At 52.9% G+C, this 19,922-nt stretch overlaps 1 protein-coding gene across 6 annotated transcripts in view; it reads left to right on the plus strand.

Annotated features, from left to right (window-relative positions):
* The first annotated feature begins 1,145 nt into the window (after positions 1 to 1,145).
* Positions 1,146 to 19,922, plus strand: part of Rasal1 (RAS protein activator like 1) — a 33,189-nt gene continuing 14,412 nt past the window's right edge. For 3 of the 6 annotated variants that reach the window (XM_031337680.1, XM_031337684.1, XM_031337682.1), the window contains exons 1-12: positions 1,294 to 1,872; positions 5,172 to 5,228; positions 7,161 to 7,274; positions 7,423 to 7,484; positions 12,674 to 12,803; positions 16,062 to 16,143; positions 16,232 to 16,363; positions 16,736 to 16,821; positions 17,421 to 17,538; positions 17,658 to 17,811; positions 18,353 to 18,417; positions 18,669 to 18,781. In XM_031337680.1, the coding sequence (XP_031193540.1) occupies positions 1,808 to 1,872; positions 5,172 to 5,228; positions 7,161 to 7,274; positions 7,423 to 7,484; positions 12,674 to 12,803; positions 16,062 to 16,143; positions 16,232 to 16,363; positions 16,736 to 16,821; positions 17,421 to 17,538; positions 17,658 to 17,811; positions 18,353 to 18,417; positions 18,669 to 18,781 (1,178 nt within the window). In that variant the 5' untranslated portion in view covers positions 1,294 to 1,807. Of the gene's footprint in view, positions 1,245 to 1,293; positions 1,873 to 5,171; positions 5,229 to 7,160; positions 7,275 to 7,422; positions 7,485 to 12,673; positions 12,804 to 16,061; positions 16,144 to 16,231; positions 16,364 to 16,735; positions 16,822 to 17,420; positions 17,539 to 17,657; positions 17,812 to 18,352; positions 18,418 to 18,668; positions 18,782 to 19,922 lie in introns of those variants that run through there. The other 3 variants (XM_031337679.1, XM_031337681.1, XM_031337685.1) reach the window with 3 other exon arrangements.

The raw sequence follows: 19,922 nt of genomic DNA on the forward strand, positions 1-19,922 counted from the left end.
TGGGAGGTTGTGGGGGGTGCTACAGATGGTGGTAGGCAGGGGTGGGAGGTGGGGGATGTAGAGGGGGTAGGAGGGTGTGGGGTGCTGCTGCAGTTTTGAACTCAACCCTGGGTTCGTCTGTTGTGGTCTTCCCAGAAACCCACTGAGAAACCCAGGGCACCAGCTCACTTCCATCTGGGCTGGGTGCTGACTGGGGAGCGGGGAGGGAGGGGATTCAGACCACTAGGGGCTCTGGCTCCCAGGGCTGGGCAGGTGCTCCCAGTCCTACCAGTCTGGGCAGTGGCAGGTGACCTCATTCTGCACTCCCATGAGTGCCCGGCCCTAAGTTGCCCTTGCCAGCCTTTCTGAATACTCTCCAGTTAAACCACAGACTTCAAGAAGGAAGGTAGCTGTGCCAGCATCTACCCTGGGACAAGCCTTCTGTTCACATGATCCCCTTTAAAACTTGCAAAGGCACAAAGCATCTTGGGAACGGAGGAAAAAGGAAGAAGAGCTTTGCGTGGGGTGGAAGGGCCTCCTAAAAGCCTTGCCAGGAGATGTGACATTTAAGGCACACCTTGAAGAACAACAAAAATACCGAATACTCTAGTTGATTAGGTGTCTACCAGTGTTTTGAGGCCTGTGTGGGAGTATCTCATTTAATTCTCTCTAAACCCTGTGAATGAGACACGTGTCGTGCTCACGGAACAGATGAGAAAACTAAACCGAGGGAGGCACAGAGAGGTTAAGTGACTGACTCATCCAAGACCAGGCATTACCAAATTTACCAAATGGCCGCAGAGTCAGAACTCAAATCCAGGAAGGAGACTTCTAGCAAGTGATCCCCACCTCTCAGAACCCCAGTGTGTGTGAGTGAGTGTGTGTGTGTGTGTTCATTTGATCTTTCGTTTTGTTTTGTTTTTAAATACGTAGATGGAGGGCACGCATGACATACAGAGTTGCTGAGGGCTCGAAACTAAGATAATCCCCACGAAAGGCTCAAGCTGTGCCTGGCACTCGGTTAAGTGTTCGAGGATTGCAGATGGCTCTTATCTTGTCGCCCGGGCGGTGTTATCTCCGCGCCTCCCCTCCCCCTGCGGCCCCGGCTTCCTCCCCCGCAGTGGCAGCCGGTGACGTGGGAGCCTCCGCTGGCACACTCCGGGTTTAATTGGAGACGAAGAGACGATGCAAAGGGATGTTCGAGGTCCCTCCCTCCACTCGCATCAGACCCCCAGGGAGCGTGCGCCGCCTGCCGCCCAGAGAGAGTACTGTTCTGGGACCCCGAGGCTGGTGTTGGGCGGCTGGTGGCGGAGGTGGGAGAGGTGTGGTGGTGCTGGGTTGAGGGCCGGCAGGACACACCCGGGTTCTTGGAGGGCCCAATACAAGCTCGGTAACAGCCTGCCGCTCTGCTTGACTGCTCGCGCCTTCCCACCCCCCACTCTCACCCCCGACCCATAGCACCTGGGGGTCCCCGGCTGAGTGCAGTGGTTTGGGGTGCCAGCAGGGGGCGCTCGCGTGGGGGCTCAGGGCGGGCGGGGCAGCTGCTGGGGGAGGGATAAGGAGGGACCTCCCTGGCTGCAGACGCCAGGCTCAGCCTGCCCAGATCACAGCGCACAGCTACCTGTAGCTCTGGACGCATGTCCCCTTCCGGGACCCAGTACTTCTCCCTCCTAGCCCTGCATCCATCCCACTCGCACTTCAGACCCGGACTCGTGGGAACCCGCGGACAGCGTGCTCGACCCTCGGTGGATGACATGTAGGGTCACCTCCTGGTCCAGCCTTAGAACCTCGACAGACTCCTTGCTTGGAAAGTTTGGGACTGTGCGCCATGGCCAAGAGCGGCTCGCTGAGTATCCGCGTGGTGGAGGGACGGGCGCTGCCCGCCAAGGACGTGTAAGTCCCCGGGTGCCCACTGGGGTGCGTAAAAGGGTTGTAGGGTGCCCTGTCTAGAACCCACTGTTGGGGATCCGCCCTCTCTGTTCTGTGGGAGGGGGCGCCCAGGCTTAGCAGGTGCTGCACCCTGCTGCCTCCACCCCCGGAAAGGAGGGTGTGTTTGTTTCAGGATGTCCCCAAGTGGGTCTTCCAGGACAGGTTAAGGAATCTCTGGACTGGGTACCCTTACAGCTTAGGAGGGGGTTGAGCGATCCCTTCCTTAGCTCCAGCAGGTGTTGGAGGTGGGACTTCTCCGAACGACAGAGGGGGCTATCCAGAGACCATGGGTAGAGCCCCTAGGACTGTGGTCCAGATGGACCCCAAGATTTTTCATACCTTAAGGGTATTTGGGTTTGCAGCGCTTCACTAGGTAGACCTCTAACCAGGAACCCTAGTTTTGTACCTGCAAACCTAGGGTGGACTGTCTCATATGCCCAAGTGATCTAAGAGACACTTCCAAGTGCCACATGTGATGAGGTTGGGGGCGCTGGGCTCCTCTGCCCCCGTCCTTGGCTCTGGTTCTCTGGGGTGGAGTCAGCAAGTGCTGACTCAGCAGAATGGGGCTGGGGGCGGGCGGAGGGAGCGGGTTCCCCCTCCTGCTTGGTCCAAAGCAGGGGCTCTGGAGGTGTCAGCACCTGAGACAGGTGTCAGAATCCTTGGGAGCATTTGTGTTGAGTGACCTTGAACCTGCCTCTTGCTGGCCTTTGGGGTCCCATCTGGCTAGTGTAGAGCTAGAAAGAACTGCTGTTAGATCCTGTGTCCAGCTGGGAGGGTGGAGGACTGGCTAGGGGGTCAGCTGTTGGAAAGGTGAGCAGGCATGGGACCTGGAGACCCTCTTTGCTTGGGTAAAAGTCCCAGCTACTCTAGGTGCAGATTCTGCATCCGTTTTTGCTTCTGGGGGAGCCTCCTTGACTCCCAACACTGCAGCTGTGCCAAGAGGAAAGCTATCTAGAGTAGTTTTAGTACCCCACCTTCCTGATTAGCTGCCACGAATACATACACACCTGAAGGAAAAGCTTTGAGCCACCCTCATCAAGGTGAGCATTAGAGACTACAGAATGGCGGGGCAGGAGTGGAGACTTGGCAGTTGGTGGCTGGTGGAAGGGACCTACCTGGAGACAGGACTCTTGCCTCACTGAACTTCACCTGGTCCGCCAGTCTCAGGAGAGTATTATGAGCTGGTGACAGATGTAGCCACCAGGCTAGGACACAGGCTCAAAGGCTCCCTGCTTCTTTGGGAAGAGGCTTAGGTCTTTCTCGTATCTTGGCTCACCCCTGTCCCTCCAGTTCTCTGGCTAAAGTAAGCTCTGGGGTGGACTGTGGTCCAGAGCATGGCTGAAGCGCTGTCACTGTGACCTGCACGCAGCCTCAGTTCTCTCATGGTCAGCTCCCTTTTCTCAAAGGGACCTTCTTAGAGCAAGTGGGGGCTCCCTTGCCTGCAAGTGAGTCCTTAGTTCTGATGCCTTCTAATTTCCTCTCGTAAGGCGGAGAGCCTCGACAGTCTAGGTTTAAGTGGGTGGCCAACTTTGTCAGCCATTAACGAGGGTTTACCATGGGCAGGTATCAAATTAGCACTTTGTATGGCCAACTGGTTTCTGTTATCCACATGGAGGGACTGAGGACCAGAGAGGCACTCATGGTCGTAAGATCACACAGCTGGGATATAAACACCAATGGCTTTATTATATAAACAGTACCGAGCAGGCAAGTGATGGCTGAGGGTTACATTTCCCATGCTTAACTCAGGCAGGGGCCATGGGAGAGGCCAGGAGTCTGGGAAAGGCTAAGGGTTTGGGAGAGGCCAGCTCTGCCTACTGCCCTGGCTCCTACCTGATAGGGGCCTGATAAGACTGTATGCGTCATGGCCCAGGAGCTGATATTTTGAACCTTACTCCCTCGAGGGACCTGGGTCAGCTAGGTTGCCTGGGAGAGGCTGTATCTCCAAGCCTCTGTGCCAGGTGGTCCCAGTTGGTCTGGGCAGTGTCTGTGCTGGGGAGGCTGAAGGGTGAGGTAGAGAATCTTTGGAGGGAAACTGAGGGACAAGGAAAGACCCAGCCAGCTAGCCAAAGCCCAAGTTGCAGGCAAGGCCCCTGTTCCCTGTGGTTGGGTATGTGGGTGGCAGAGAGAAGGCAGGTGAAGGAACAAAGGGGATGTGGTTAGAAGACCTTGGCTGAAATCCTGTCGGCACCGCATCCATTCACCCTGAACCTTCCCTGCAGGACTACCCCCAGACCCACGGAAAAGCAGGTACAGCTGGCACCCAGGAAATCACAGTCCAGGGATTGTAGGACGGTAGAGACAGACAAACCACATAGATAAACTGCACGCAAGATGGTTTAGGTTCTGGGGTTGGGGGAGGGCAGTATTTATTTTTTTTATATGAGGCTTGCTCTCACGATGTTGTCCAAGCTGGTCTTGAACTCCTGGACTCAGGTAAACCTTGTGATTCAGCCTCCCAGGAGCTGGGACTGTGGGCGTGGCTCATCTCAAATAGCTTGGAGGGTCGCTGTAGACAGTGGTGCCTGAGAGCCAGCCTCTCCAAGAGAGTGAGGCAATGGAGACTCAGGTAGGCAGCCTGGAGTTAGTTGGTGACTTCTGTTATAAAGGAGAGGTAGCCTAGGGTTTGCTGGTGACTACTATTATAAAGGAGAGGTCGGTGGGCTGGCCTTGCCAGGAAAATAGCACATGTCTTTTGGAATTTGGTTTTGTTTTGGTTTTCCTACTGGGGATGGGACCCAGGGTTTGAGCATGCTAGGCAAGCACTCTGCCCCTGAATCAGACTCCAGCCCTACAGCTACCTCTGTGGGTTCGGTTTTGAGGTCCTCGTCCCAGGTGTGTGCCCGCAGGTCTTTCCTACTGAGGATGGGGTGGAAGGAAGGGGCAGACTGAGGAGTGAAGCCTTTAGCTCAGAAGTTGACATTAGGGTCTTGTCTGTGGCGGGAAGCTCAAGATAACTTATGATCTCTCTTTCACACCTCTCACCTCCAGCCCACTCTGGGGTGGTTGGAGTCCCTTAGTGACAAAGCAGTCCCAGAACCAGAAGGACCAGGCTTAGACTGCCTGTGGGCGGTGGGTGAGTGGCCTGGGCCCTGGTGACATAACCTGCTGATGTTTCCCAAGGTCTTGCCTCTTTGTAAGACTGGCTGTGTGACCCAGGGTAGGTCCCCATTCCCTCTCTTCACCCGGCCTAAGATAGGGATTGGTGCTCCCACTATGACTGCCCTTCCAACAGCCTTCTTGATCTTCTCCTCCTTCCACAGGTCTGGGAGCAGTGACCCCTATTGTCTGGTGAAAGTGGATGATGAGGTGGTGGCCAGGTACGTAGTCAGTAGTCAGCAAGGAGTGGGGAGAGGAAGGGACCCAGGAAGGAGGGCCAGTGCTTCCCAGGGAGCAGAGAATGCAGCTCCTCCTGAGGGGGTGTGTCCTTCAGGCTTCAAGGGAACTGCTTGTGCCCTGGCCTCTTGGGTACGCTACTGGGGCCCAACACTAACTGGCCAGCATCCCCTGTCTGGGGACCCATGATGTCACTGTAGCTCCCTGGAGCTGACTCAGCCACCACCAGGCTGTCCCTCCCCAGAGGCCTCTGAGGGGGCACGTCTCATGCTTGGCTGGCGCCGGGTCTCCGGGTGCTGCGGGTGCCTGGGTGCCTGGGTGCCTGGGTGTGTTGCATTCGCACTAATGTTCAAGTGGGAATGTGTGTGTGTGTGTGTGTGTGTGTGTGTGCGCGCGTGCGCACACGCTCGAGCGCATACCAGCCTGCCCATCTGGTGTGGTATGGAGCTAGTGTGAACACTTCTGACCATGTGTGAGTGCCCAGTGGGTGTGCAGGCCCACTAGCACTCCTGTAGGCACCAGTGTGGGGGATGTATGCATGTGCCTCAGTGGGCACACAGGAGCAGGTGCGAATGCAAGGGAGGGCGTGTGGATGTCTGTGGGCACTCAGTCTGGATGGGACATCGGCTAAGCTGGGCTTCTGCCCCCGCAGGTGAAGGGACAGTTCTCAGCCCCCCACAGACCTGAGGGGGTGGGTGGGCGGGTGGCTGAAGCCTTGGTTTCCATGGTGACGGCAGGATCCAGAATGCTCCTGGCACTAGTTCTGGTCCAGATGGGCTGGGAGCAGGGGGTGGGGATCCCCCAGGGAAGGCTGACCCCTCCCATGGCTCCCTCTGTGTCTGCCCTATTATAAGATACTACCCCCCACCCCCAGCCTCCGACTGGCTTTCTTTGTGCCTTCAGACAGACGTTCTCCCTTCTCTGGGCTTCAAGAAACCAACAGGAGAAAGCAAGCTTTGCACACTCGGGCTTGGCTGGGGTGCCCCTGGGCAAAGCAGAGTCTTTGTTCCGTGGAGCGGCCGTGATGGGAGCCCCGTCAGGGTGTTAGGCTTAGTTGTTGAATATATATTATGTGTGCCTGTGTGGCTTTGACTTGGCCCTAGCACCCCCCTGACTTTCTGGGTACAAAGGAGCCCTGTGTGCTCTTTGTGACCATTGCCAGTTCTACAGTGACCTGGCTGTGCTCACACATGCCTGCCTCAGGGCCTTTACACATGCTGTTCCAACCATCTGGGATGCTTGTCTTCCTGGCCCAGTTTTCTTTTGCCTGACCGATTTGAGTGAGAAGCACTCTCCTAGTCTCAACCTCAGCCCCACCCAGGCATCACTGAGCTCTCCCCAATCACAGATGATGTCTGCAGTCTGGGTGGCAGACAGGGAAGGGCATGATTGAGTGGTCCACTAAGTATTGGTGACTTGTTCCAGACTTGTGTCGATCCGGGACACTGTATCTATATTTACAAACAGTTTCTAGATGCTTCTGAGGATGCACGTGTGTTTCTGTGTATGTGTGTGTGATTCCCTGTGTCTCTGGCTTCCTCGGCATGTCTGGGTGTGTTTTTCTGGTCATGGGTATGGATCCGTGGCTCTGTGTCTATTTTGGTCGACTTGTGAAACTCTTTAGTTGGGGACACGTGTGTGTGTGTGTGCACACATCTGTGCCTGCATGCATTAGTACATGCACATTTTGAGTCTCTGAATCTCTGGTGTGTGCATGTTGGGTCTGGGTGTGCTTCTCTGTCTAGGCTTAGGGGGTCTGAGTGCATTTGCTCTATTCCTGCGATGGGGACACTTGTAGACTCTAGGAGTATGTGTGTGACCCTGTCTGTCCTCCTGTGTGTGTCCATAGCTGTATTTGTGGGGAATTCCCCACACCACCCACCATATGAGGCCCTAGCCTAGCCCCTCTCTTGCAGGACAGCTACCATCTGGAGGAGTCTGAGCCCCTTTTGGGGGGAGGAGTACACCATTCACCTTCCGCTGGACTTCCACCACCTGGCCTTCTACGTGCTGGATGAGGACACTGTTGGGTGTGTGGTGGGTGGGTGGGGTGTGCCTGTGGGTCCCAAGCCTGGATGCCAAGAGAAAGCGGGCTGCCTCTAACACCTCAATCTGTGCCCAGGGCTCCAGGGGATGATGTGGGTCCTGGCCTGACCTTCTCTTCCTGCCTTCCCACAGACATGATGACATCATTGGGAAGATCTTCTTGAGCAAGGAAGCTATCACAGCTGACCCTCGAGGTGAGCTGGGCGTGACCCGCAGAAGAGGGAGAATGGGCTGACCCACAGGGGCCTTGCAACGACAGAGGGAGTAGGGGCGGGGGTGGTGGGGTACCTTATGTCTTTAATATGTGATTCAGTTCGTTTATTGAGCAGCTAATTCGTCTTCATAGAGCTGGGGTTCACACAGCAGAAGCATGGCATCTCTTCCTATCTAGGACTCTGCTCATCATCCTGTGCAGCCAGCAACTTCAGTTTGGTCTTTTTTTGGTCTTTTCTATCCAGCCCTGGATAGCCTTCAAGTTGTGATCCCTTGCATCAGTTTCCCTCCTGCTGGTTTTCTAGTGTAGAGCTTTGTTCCTGGCTGAGGCCAGCCTCCTCATGTTTCTTCCAGACATTATATTTGCATGTTGGGGATGAACCCCGAGCCTAGCAAGTGCTTTGCCTCTAAGCCGTACCTCAGCCCGGGAGTGCTTTAAAAAAAAAAAAACAAAAACCAATAGCAGCATATCCCACCCTGATGCACGATGAGTGCATGCTGACCCCTCCTCGGAGGTAGCATGGTATCTTGTTATATTCTGTGTGTCTATGTGTGTGTACGTATGTGTGAGTGTGTGTGTGTGTCTGTGTGAGTGTGGGTGAGCTATGAGTGCATGCTGACCCCTCCTCAGAGGTAGCATGGTATCTTGTTATACTCTGTGTCTATGTGTGTGTACGTATGTGTGAGTGTATGTGTGTGTGCATGAGTGTGTGTGTCTATGTGTGTGTGCATGTGTGTGTATGTGTGTCTGTGTGAGTGTGGGTGAGCATAGGTTTTCTCAACCCACACGGTACCTGATGCACTATGAATGCATGCTGACCCCTCCTCGGAGGTAGGGACCTTTAGTCACTCATGTTTTTCCCATGACAGTGGCCTACAGGGTTCAGTGACTTGCTCATGGTCACTAAGGTTTCGTGACAACCAAGACTACTTGGGACCAAGGTTGTTTGTATCCAGGGTTTGAATTCATCATGTTATACTCTGTGTGTGTGTGTGCACAAGTGTACATGCTTGTGTGAGTGTGGGTGAGCATAGGTTTGTCTCAGCCCACATGGTATCTTGTTATACTCTGTGTGTCTATGTGTGTGTATGTATGTGTGAGTGTGTTTGTGTGTGTGTGCATGAGTGTGTGTGTGTGTGTCTGTGTGAGTGTGGGTGAGCATAGGTTTGTCTTAGCCCACATGGTATCTTGTTATACTCTGTGTGTCTATGTGTGTGTATGTATGTGTGTGTTTGTGTGTGTGTGCATGAGTGTGTGTGTGTGTCTGTGTGAGTGTGGGTGAGCATAGGTTTTCTCAACCCACGCTGTACTCTGTTACACTTAGTTTTCCTTAGTTGCCTTTCTTACCTCATCATGTATTTTTAAAATTTCATTTATTTTTATTTTATGTATGAGTGTTTTGTGGGCTCGTCTATGAGCACCATGCATGCAGTGCCTGCAGAGGTCAGAAGAGGGCGATAGAGCCCCTGGAGCTGGAGTTACAGATGGCTGTGTGTATGGGTGTTAGGAACAGAACCCAGAGCTTCTGGAAGACAGCTGGTGGGAGCTGACTCTATAGCCCCATTACCATGTGCTTTTGAGACAGGGTACCCCAGGCTGGCAGTAATGCATCCAGTCCTGTCTCAGCCTCTCCACGTTGAGATGAAAGGCGTTCGCCTCTGTGCCTAGCAACTACCGGTGAACTTGTTAGGTCTTTACGTAACTGTGCTTGAACGATTTGTGAGTTCTGAGATCATTGAATTCTGCTGCAGTGTCCCATCATGGCTGTCTCCCCAGTGAAGCATCTGGGGTGTCGGCAATGCGTTCTTTGCTCAAGCAGTTGCAGTGAGCAGCCGGTACTTAACTAACAATGTCACACATTCAGGTCCCATCAGTCAGAATAATTCCTGGAAGTTATTGAAGCTTACCCATTGCATGGAACATACATTCTTGTATGTATTCTTTTTTTCGTTGCTTTTTGTTTTCATTTTTTTGAGACAGGGTTTCTCTGTGTAGCCCTGGCTGTCCTGTAATTCACTCTGTAGACCAGGCTGGCCTCGAACTCAGAAATCCACCTGCCTCTGCCTCCCAAGTGCTGGGATTAAAGGCGTGCGCCACCACTGCCCAGCATATGTATTCTTTTTTAACACACCTCAGACCCCATGAGTTTTCAAGAGCTAAAGGAAATGAGGATGCCTCAGGAAAGGGCGCCTGTGGGTGCTGAGCAGGATGACATTGTCCTCATTTTGGTGGGGCAGAGGGATGCTACATACACACTTTACTGCTGAGACTACCAGCAAGGAGGGTATATGCTGCTAAGAGTGGCTTCCCAAGCTGGGCTTGGGGCACATGCCTGTCATCATAGCATTCGGGAGGGTAGCCACATAGTGAGACCTCACTTATACATCATCATCATCATCATCATCATCATCATCATCATCATCATCATCATCATCATTTTTTTTTAGTGCTGGAAACAAACCAATGGCTCTATACTGAGCTACCCCTTCTGCATGTTTGCTAGCTATTATATTAGAGCCACGGGGACTGGAGAGGTGGCTCAGGAGTTAAAAGTGAATGCTACAACCAGGGCTTTGCTTCCCAGACCAGGCTGGCTTTGAAGTCATAAGCCTGCCTCTGCCTCCCCAGTCCTGGGATTAAAGATGTGGGTCACAACGGCTGGCCTCCACTGATGGTTCTTTTTGTTTTTTGTTTTTTGGTTTTTTTTTTTGTTTGTTTGTTTTTGGTTTTTTTTTGTTTTTTTTATTTATTTATTTTTTTTATCAAGACAGTGAAGAGATTGGAGGTCTAGTGTCAGAAGCTGGCAGCTTTGTAGGGATCCGGTCTAATCAGGACAAGGCTAGACACAAAGGATCAATCAGTGAGGTGTCTGTGACAGAAAAACAGTAGATTCCTGGGGCCAGTGGGGAGAGGAGGAGGAGGCTCTTTTTTATCTAGCAACATGGAAGGGGCTCACGATCCCCAGAAATGTCTCCCTTCCCCAACACAGGATGATCCTGAGAAAGAAAATCCCTTATTTCTATATCATATCTACCCCACTCAGGTGCTAAAAGGGAAGGGCCGAGCAGCAAGCCAGCCAGGGAGCATGGCTTTCCCTGATGAAAGCATCTGGGAAGGGAACCAGGGTCAAGGGAGAAGATACTGACCCAGGAACCCTCCCATCCCCGGGGGTGCACTCCCTGAGGTCTACACAGAGGGAATTCACAGAGACCACCCAACACAGTGAGAGTCTGCAGCAGCTGTAAAGGGATCTGAACCCAGCAAGAACTTAGAGCAGTGCTTCCCAATCTTCCTAAGGCTGGGACCCTTTAATACAGTCATGTGGCGGTGACCACCAACCATAACATTTTCATCGCTACTTTGTAACTGTCATTCTGCTATTGTTATGAATCGTAATGTCTTGATACACATCCCCTGTGAAAGGGCCATCCAACCCCCAGGTTGAGAACTGCTGCTTTAACATGTCATTGTGACCCTGGCTTCAGGGTGTCCCTGTCTTAGTTTCTTCCTCTGTGACTCTGACAGAAGCTGCTTAAGGGAGAGAGGGTTTATTCTATTCATGGTTCAGGGGCAGAAGATACTGGTCACATCCCACCCATAGTCAGAGAGCAGAGAGGATTGAATTGACAGCTGGGGCTCAGCTCGGTTCCTTCTTGGCGGGTCCAGGATTCTAGGCTAGGGAATGGTTCCACTCTTGCTGTCATGGATCTCCCCACCACAGTTATGTAATCGAGAGAATCTCCCATGCGTGTCCTCAGTGGCTAACCTTGATCTAGCTAATCCCTCCCAGGCGTGCCTGGAGGCCTCTCTTCAGGCGATGCTAGAGTCTGTCAGTTGATGACGATAGCTACAACTACAGGTGCTTGAAGAAGCCAGATGTTTAAAGAGCTAAAAGGGCAACAGAGATTAAAGTATCAAGCCAGCCATGTTGGCTGTGGTTATGCCCCCTGCGCTCAGGAGTGGGAGGTGCAGGAGTTCTGGGCTGGCCTGAGCTGGAGAGAAACAAAACAAAAGAGAAACAAATGGAGGAAAGATATTTGCCAAAGAGGGATTGGGTTGGAAGCTGACTTCCCTTAACTATAGTGGGAGTCATTAGTCAATAATTGTTTCAAAGTATGATGATGTGTGTATGTGTGTGTGTGAATATGTTTCTGCATGTCTCTATGTGTGTGTGAATGTGTGTCTCTGTGTCTGTGTGTATCTGTGTGTGTATGTATATGTATGTGAGTGTGCATGAGTGTCTGTGTGTAAGTATGTATGTGTTTGTGTATGTCTGTGTGTGTGAGTGTGTGTTTCTGTGTGTGTGTCTCTGTGAGTGTCTGTGTGTGTGTTTCTGTGTGTGTGTGTCTCTGTGAGTGTCTGTGTGTGTGAGTGTGTGTTTCTCTGTGTGTGTCTCTGTGTGTGTCTGTGTGTGAGTGTGTGTGTTTTTGTGTGTGTGTCTCTGTGAGTGTCTGTGTGTGAGTGTGTGAGTGTGTTTCTGTGTGTGTGTCTCTGTGAGTGTCTGTGTGTGTGAGTGTGTGTTTCTGTGTGTGTGTCTCTGTGTGTGAGTGTCTGTGTGTGAGTGTGTGTGTGTGTTTCTGTGTGTGTGTCTCTGTGAGTGTCTGTGTGTGAGTGTGTTTCTGTGTGTGTGTGTCTCTGTGAGTGTCTGTGTGTGAGTGTGTGTTTCTGTGTGTGTGTGTGTGTCTGTGCTATGCTTCTGTTTGTGTGTGAGTGTGTGTTTCTGTGTGTGAGTGTGTGTGTGTCTGTGCTATGCTTCTGTTTGTGTGTGTCTCTGTGAGTGTCTGTGTGTGAGTGTGTGTTTCTGTGTGTACGTGTGTGTGTGTGCTATGCTTCTGTTTGTGTGTGTATGTCTCTGTGAGTGTCTGTGTGTGAGTGTGTGAGTGTCTGTGTGTGAGTGTGTGTGTGTCTGTGCTATGCTTCTGTTTGTGTGTGTGTCCTTCATGTTCCAAAGTGACCTGAGGTTCAGAATCAGCCCCAGAGCTACACTGCCCATGTTCAGACTTGATCTCTGTTCTTTTCTAGCTGTGGGGTCAATGGCAGAGACCTATTCTCTGTGCCTCAGTTTCCTCCTCTGACATAGCCCACATCATGCACAGTCATAATCAGTGGCAGTTCTGACACACCCTAATGGGCATCAGGTGCTTTCTAAACACAGTGTGTGTCCTCCAGGGATCGACAGCTGGATCAATCTGAGCCGAGTGGATCCAGACGCTGAAGTGCAGGGTGAGGTCTGCCTGACTGTGAAGCTGCTGGAGGATGCTCGGGGCCGCTGCCTCCGCTGCCACGTGAGACAAGCCAGGTGTGCTCGACTGGGGGGAAATATGTGTGTCTATGTGTGTGTGTGTGTGTGTGTGTGTGTGTGTGTAGGAAGGGGCTCTGAAAATGAGCAAGGAAGCTGGGGGGTGTTGCTCTGTAGGTGGAGTGCTCACCTAGCATGCACGAGGCCCTGGGTTCTATCTCCAGCACCACATAAACCGTGCCCAGTGGTACTCATTTCTGATTCCACCACTCAGGAGGTGGAGGCAGGAGGATCAGGAATTAAAGGTCATCCTTGGCAAGGTAGGGGGTTTTAGGCTAGCCTGGGCTATAAGTGACCTTGTTTCTACAAACAAAAACCCCAAACCAAAAATGAGCAGGAGTACTGGTAGCTGTGGGGACCCTCTTGTCCTTCTTGGTCCACAGCTATGATTCCCCTCCTGCCCTTGCCCACCATGTTCTTAAACAACAGACTCACAAATGTCAGCTTTCAGGGAAAAAGACAGCATCTTTGTTTTATTGAAGTAGGGTCTCTTTATGTAGCCTAGGCTACTCTGACATTCACGTTGTAGAGCAGGCTGGCCTTGAACTCACAGAGATCCTCTTGCCTCTGCTTCCCAAGTACTGAGATTAAAAGCCCGGGCCTTCACCATGCCTGGCAAAAGCAAACTCTTACCTCAGGTGGTCGTGGACCAAGGACAATTAGCTGGATAGATACTGGAGATGGGCAGACGGATGAGTGTGGGGGCAGGAGAGAGTTACAGTTTAACAGGCTGGGGCTGGAGAGATGGTTCTGAAGGTAAGTCACTTGCCACTCAAGCCTGATGACCTGAGTTTGATCCTAGCAATGCACAGCGGAAGGAGAGAACCAACAAGTTCTCCCCTGACCTCCAGACATGTGCATGCATGCACAGACAGACAGACAGGCAGGCAGGCAGGCAGATACACACACACACACACACACACACTATACATGCAGAGATACACAATATACACATGCACATATACCCACACACATACATACACACACACATACAGACACACACACACACACACTATACATACAGAGATACACAGACACACAGACATACCATACATACAGAGATACACATATACACATGCACATATACCCACACACATACATGTACACACACATACAGACACACACACACACACACACACAGTAGTAAGTAGCAGATGGCTATTGGTTCACTGCAGAGATCGTGGTTTCAGGCATGATGGAACCCAGAGGCAGTGTTCCCGTGAGTGGGAACAAGATAGATCTCATGGCTGGTGTTCTACCAACTGACTAAGATCCTCACTTTTACAATCTTAGGGTTAATTATTTTTTGTTGTTGTCTTTTGAGACAGGGTTTCTCTGTGTAGCCCTGGCTGTCCTGGAACTCACTATGTAGACCAGGCTGGCCTCAAACTCACAGAGATCTGCCTGCCTCTGCCTCCTGAGTGCTAAGATTAAAGGCGTTAATTCTTTTTTTTTTTGGAGAGTAGTAGAGGCAGAGAGAAGGAGAGGGTAGATATGTAGAGGCTGGCCATGACCAGGTGGAAAGAGTGGGGAAGGGAACAGGGAGAGAGGGGGAGCTAGGGGGAAGAGGCAAGGGCGTAAGAGTGTTAATTCTTATTGGCTTAACCTGGGGGGGGGGTTAACCACACTGGGGTCTTGTGGGCTGAGGGGAAGGGTGATGAAAGAACGCCTGAAAAAAGTCACCAAACCCAGGGCCAGTAAAATCCAGAGACTGGGCCAGCCACATTCATCTTCCTTCCTGCGCTCCTCCATGATCCCTCCTCAACACTGCAATCACATCCCTCTGTTTTCTCTTACATCTTCTTCCTCTTGATAACCTGTCTTTCTGCCCTCCGATCCTTCCCCAAACCTTCACTGTTAGGCTCTGCCCACACACATTAAGGACAATCCACATTTCTAACTTGCTGTGTGATTGTAAGACCTCTTGTTGCCTTCTCTGAGCTTCTTCTGCCACCTCTGGATTCCTGTCCCTGTCTTGGCCCCAGCTGGATGCTTGAGAAGCGTGGATGAGGAATGATACATGGAGGGTGGGAACCAGTTAGTGGATTGAGTGCAGGGGTCTGAGCTCAGCTTTTCTGTCCATGACCCCTCCCCAGACACTAGGCTGTATAGGATCCTTGGCAAGCAGCAGAGGGACTGATTGCTGTCGCTTAGCAACTGTGTCGGTTCCTAGGAAACCAAAGGCTTTCCATGCCCAGTGAGGCTGGGAAGCAAGCTAGAGGAAGAAACAGCCCCTGGTGGTGGTGGTGGTGGGGTGTTCCTGGATTTGGGGGCCTTGAAAAGTGTGTGGGGGGGATGGGAAAGCTGTCACAGGTGAGGCTTTGAGTTGTCATGGCAACCACAGGCAGGATGTCTATGTCTCTGGCTTTCCCTTTGTTCCTAGGCAAGGTGTGGGCATGGGCGTTTGTTGAATGAATAAGTGAACTACTCCGCTAAATAACTTGCCTGTGTCACCTCATTGGAACCTTGGCTCTGTGAGCTTGGTCTGCTATTGTCTTTATTTTCTGGACTAAGCTCCAGGAGTAGAGGTGACTTTTTCTTTTTTCTTTCTTTTCTCTTCTTTTTTTCCCCTCCTTTTTGGTTTTTGAGACAGGGTTTCTCTGTGTAGCCTTGGCTGTCCCGGAACTCACTCTGTAGACCAGGCTGGCCTCGAACTCAGAGATCTTCCTATCTTTGCCTTCTGAGATCTAGGATTAAAGGCTACCACCTTCAGGCAGAGGAGATGATTTCTCTAATGCCACCCAGCCAGTGAGTGCAGGGGCTGGCTTTGAATTTGTGCCTGTAGCTCCCAGTATAGGGCCTCTGGGGAAGCTGAAGCATTCTTTCCCATTGTACCTTCCCGTGCTGGGATTTTTAATAGAGTCTGTTTGGTTGGTTGGTTTGGTTTTTGAGACAGGGTTTCTCTGTATAGCCCTGTCTGTCCTGGAACTCATTCCAGGCTGGCCTCGAACTCAGAAATCCGCCTGCCTCTGCCTCCCAAGTGCTGGGATTAAAGGCGCGTGCCACCACTGCCTGGAGTCTGATCTTTTGTACCTCAGTTTCCCCATCTGGAAAGCAGGAAATCTCATGTTTCTATAGAGGTTCTGTGTCTGGAAGCTGCTGAGTCTGCATGAGTCCAGTGAAGACCAAGTGTGATGGACAGGCTTGTTGCGCTGGAGACAGTACCACACTGCCATTAGAATGATCTAGTTTGCACTCTCTTTCTTGGGCCCGCCTTGAGTCTGGGTCCACACACCCCTTTCCTTCATCTATCCCCAGGGACCTGGCCCCCAGGGACATCTCTGGCACATCGGACCCATTTGCCCGTGTGTTTTGGGGCAGCCATAGTTTGGAAACTTCGGTAAGCAGACAGAGCCCCGCAGGAGTGGGGCAGCCCTCAGTGGGTGGAGCCAGTCGCCCCTCCCACTCACAGCCTTTCCGGCCCTTAGACCATCAAGAAGACGCGCTTCCCACACTGGGATGAGGTGCTGGAGCTACGGGACGCGCAGGGGACCACGTCCCCACTGCGAGTGGAACTCTGGGATTGGGACATGGTGGGCAAGAATGACTTCTTGGGCATGGTGAGTGTCCCTCCCACTAACGAAATGTGACTACCCAGTGTCTAACCAATAGGCAGGAGAGATGGGGGTGGAGGGTGGGTGTTCAGCTGCCTCCTGCACCGTGGCCAGCTTGAGTAGTGGAGTCTCACTGTCCATGGGTCAGCCAAAGGATGCAGAGCCCTGCCAAAGGCTACAGGGTGGGCGGGCCATCTGCATTGACATAACCCTCATTAGCCCCCTCTGCACATGACAAAATTCAAGTTTGGAGTAATGAAGGGGCCTTACCAAGGTACCAAGGTTCTTAGCTCTGCTCTGGGAAGATGGTGTCAGGCTTGTCTGAAGTTGTGAGGCAGGACAGGTCCTCCAGCTGAGGTCTCTGTGTCTCCCCTGCAGGTGGAGTTCACCCCACAGACTCTCCAGCAGAAGCCGCCCAATGGCTGGTTCCGGCTCCTTCCCTTTCCTAGAGCTGAGGATTCTGGGTAAATGTGGGTGCCTAGGGAGCGGCTCCTCTGCTTGTGAGCAGGTTACCACAGGTGCTGAGCCTGCCCTGTCCCTCTGTCACTTCACCTTCAGTCCTTACAGCACTTCATCTGTTTACTGCCCAGAGGCTGCGCTTGTTTTATCCCTTGCTTTATTATGCAGTGTCAGGGATCGAACCTAGGCCTTAGGTGTGCTAGGCAGGACCCCTGCTACCACCCTGCATAGCTGGGCCACTAATGTCTGTGCACACTGACCATACAGCCCCTGGCCCCTTCATTCTCTCCCTGGTTACGCCCGTCCATGCCATCCACACACCCAACTTCCCAATTATGTCCACAGCACCCAAATCTTACTACCTTGCTCACGCCTTACCTGCCGGTCTGCCCCGTCCTGCGTGGGTCTGCACACCTGGCCATGGCCCCCACTGTGGTGCCTCCACACACTGCCTCCCCCTACCCCATTCCTCTTCCTGTCCATTTTGGTCCCCTCTGCCCTCCTTGGTCTTCCTCTTGTGTCTCTTGCCCCTTCCTGTGCTCATGTCTCTCACTTTGGGCTAGCCTGCACTCACATCCCCTTCCTTACGGTCTGCTCTGTCTAGGGGCAGCCTGGGTGCCCTTCGGCTGAAGGTGCGCCTTACTGAGGACCGGGTCCTGCCTTCCCAGTACTACCAGCCTCTCATGGAACTGCTTCTGGAGTCCGTGCAAGGGCCAGCGGAGGTGGGTATGGCGACAGGTGTCTTGATCTGGGACGCTGGGTCTGGCGCATAGCTCCCCTCCCTGGGGAATGCTGTACTTTGGGCCCCTGGTCAGCTGTCTGCTCTCCTGTCTCTGCTCAGGAGGACACCACCAGCCCCCTCGCTGTGCTAGAGGAGCTGGCCTCTGGGGACTGTCGTCAGGACCTTGCCACCAAGCTGGTGAAGCTTTTCCTGGGCCAGGGCCAAGCTGGGCTCTTTCTAGATTACCTCACGAGGCGTGAGGTGGCTCGAACCAGTGAGTTTCCCACAGGGTTCCAGATGCCACTCCCTCAGGATTGGTCTGCAGAGGATTTCCAGGGCAGAAATAGGCTCCCTTGATAACTCTGATAACTCTTATGTGTTATGCTGTGATCCCTGGAGGGCTGAGAGTGCCGGTCTAGCTTCAGGTGCTGTGTGATCCCAGGCAGCTTGCCAAACCACTCTGGGCTTCCCAACTGTGAACACAGTTGACATTTTGGGTTCTTCCTGTTTTTTTTTTTTGTTTTTTTTTTAAGATTTATTTACTTATTTTATGTATGTGAGTACACTGTAGCTGTCTTCAAACACACCAGAAGAGGGCATCAGATCCCATGACAGATGGTTGTGAGCCACCATGTGGTTGCTGGGAGTTGAACTCAGGACCTCTGGAAGAGCAGTCAGTGCTCTTACCCGCTGAGCCATCTCTCCAGCCCTCTTCCTGATTCTTGAGGCTGAAAGAGTCAATCCCCACCATGGGTGAGCAGGGAGACGCGTCCCGTCCCCTCCACTCCAGGAAGCACATCTTCCTACCCTGCCAGATGACCCCAACACCCTCTTCCGGTCTAACTCCTTGGCATCCAAGTCGATGGAACAGTTCATGAAGGTGAGTGGGGAGACCTGGCGTGTCTGGGTGCAAGCGGTTTTCTCTCCTGCTCACCGGGGCCCTCAAAGCCTGCTGGCCTCAAGTGGTACTAGGTGGCTGAGCTGGGTGCTGGTGGCAGGTGCCTGGCTTCAGCCTTGGGTGGCACCCTTGGACACAGCTGGCCTGGCTCTGAAATCTCCCTGCACACCCCCTGCCCCAGCCCAGGGTGTTCCCTGCCACCCTTAGCCGCTCCATGTGGCCCCTGCCCCCAGCTCGTGGGCATGCGCTACCTGCATGAGGTCCTGAGGCCCGTGATCAGCCGCATCTTCGAGGAGAAGAAATATATGGAACTGGACCCTTGCAAGATGGACCTGAACCGCTCCCGGTGAGTGAGCTGGGGTGGCCTGGGCCTCCAGCCACCCCTTATCCTTGGCAGGCGCCGTAGGCTGCTCTGTGCTAGCTGCCACCTGCCTAGGGGACATGTGTGACCTCCAGGTCTCTGTGTGCTCTTGCCACTTGGGCTGTTCTGGGCTGGACTGGGAAACTCGGAGACTGAGTTCAAATCCTGCCTCTGCCTCTCCCACACCCTGTGACTTGGCCTGACACGTGAGGATGCTGTGGGCACTTCTGCATTTTGTATATAAAGTTCAGAGGAGGAGGAGGATGCTGGAAGATGCTGTTGGCCCATGTGGGGGTCTTCCAGGAATCTTCTGTGAGATTGGGGAATGTTAGGCTGTGAATAAAAGCCGTACCCCTGTGAGCTCCTCCTTCCTTCTTTCCAGAACATTCTTCTTTATAGTCAGAGGGCCAGGTTCTGTGCTGGACAATAATGAGAATAATAGATTCCCCATACCTCTGACCATCCCAAGTGCAGGCCCAGCAGCAAGGGGAGCTTACTTCCCAAGGTCACACAACTGGGGTGTCGCAAAGTCCAGGTTTCAAGTAGAAGGGCAGAGTTATCTGTGAAACTCCCAGGGGATCCATGGAGACCATAGGAGCCTCAGAGGCCCTCACAGGCGGTGGGACACTAGGGACCTCTGATTCTAGAGTTGGACTTGATTTCCAATCTCAGGTTTGCCATTTGCTTGCAAAGCCATGTTGATGGGCCTCAGTTTCCAAGTCTGTTAGATGGGGGAGTCAGATAATCATGAGTCACTGTAAGGACCCCCTGGGGCAATGCCAGGGACGATGTGTTGGACACAGGCTGAGAACTTCTGGCTGGAGGACACTGGGCAGTGGGGACAGTATGGGCCAAGGTCCTGAGTTTGGAATATGACATGTCCATGAGAAGACCCCCAGAGCTAGAGCTTGTAACCATGAGTGACAGGGGTGGGGGGATGGCCATTCTGAGGAGGTGACAGTTCAGTGCTTGCCAGCATGTTCCAGGACAAAGGAACAGCTACTCCAAGACTCTGAGAAGGGACACCCCTCTGGGTGTTCAAGCTCCAGTGGGGAGCCTGGTGTGAGGGGAGGGCGGGGCTGGGAGTGGTGGGGAGGAGCCTGGTGTGAGGGGAGGGCGGGGCTGG

The sequence above is a fragment of the Mastomys coucha genome, unplaced genomic scaffold (assembly GCF_008632895.1).
Source record: "Mastomys coucha isolate ucsf_1 unplaced genomic scaffold, UCSF_Mcou_1 pScaffold22, whole genome shotgun sequence".
In the NCBI taxonomy this organism is placed as follows: domain Eukaryota; kingdom Metazoa; phylum Chordata; class Mammalia; order Rodentia; family Muridae; genus Mastomys; species Mastomys coucha.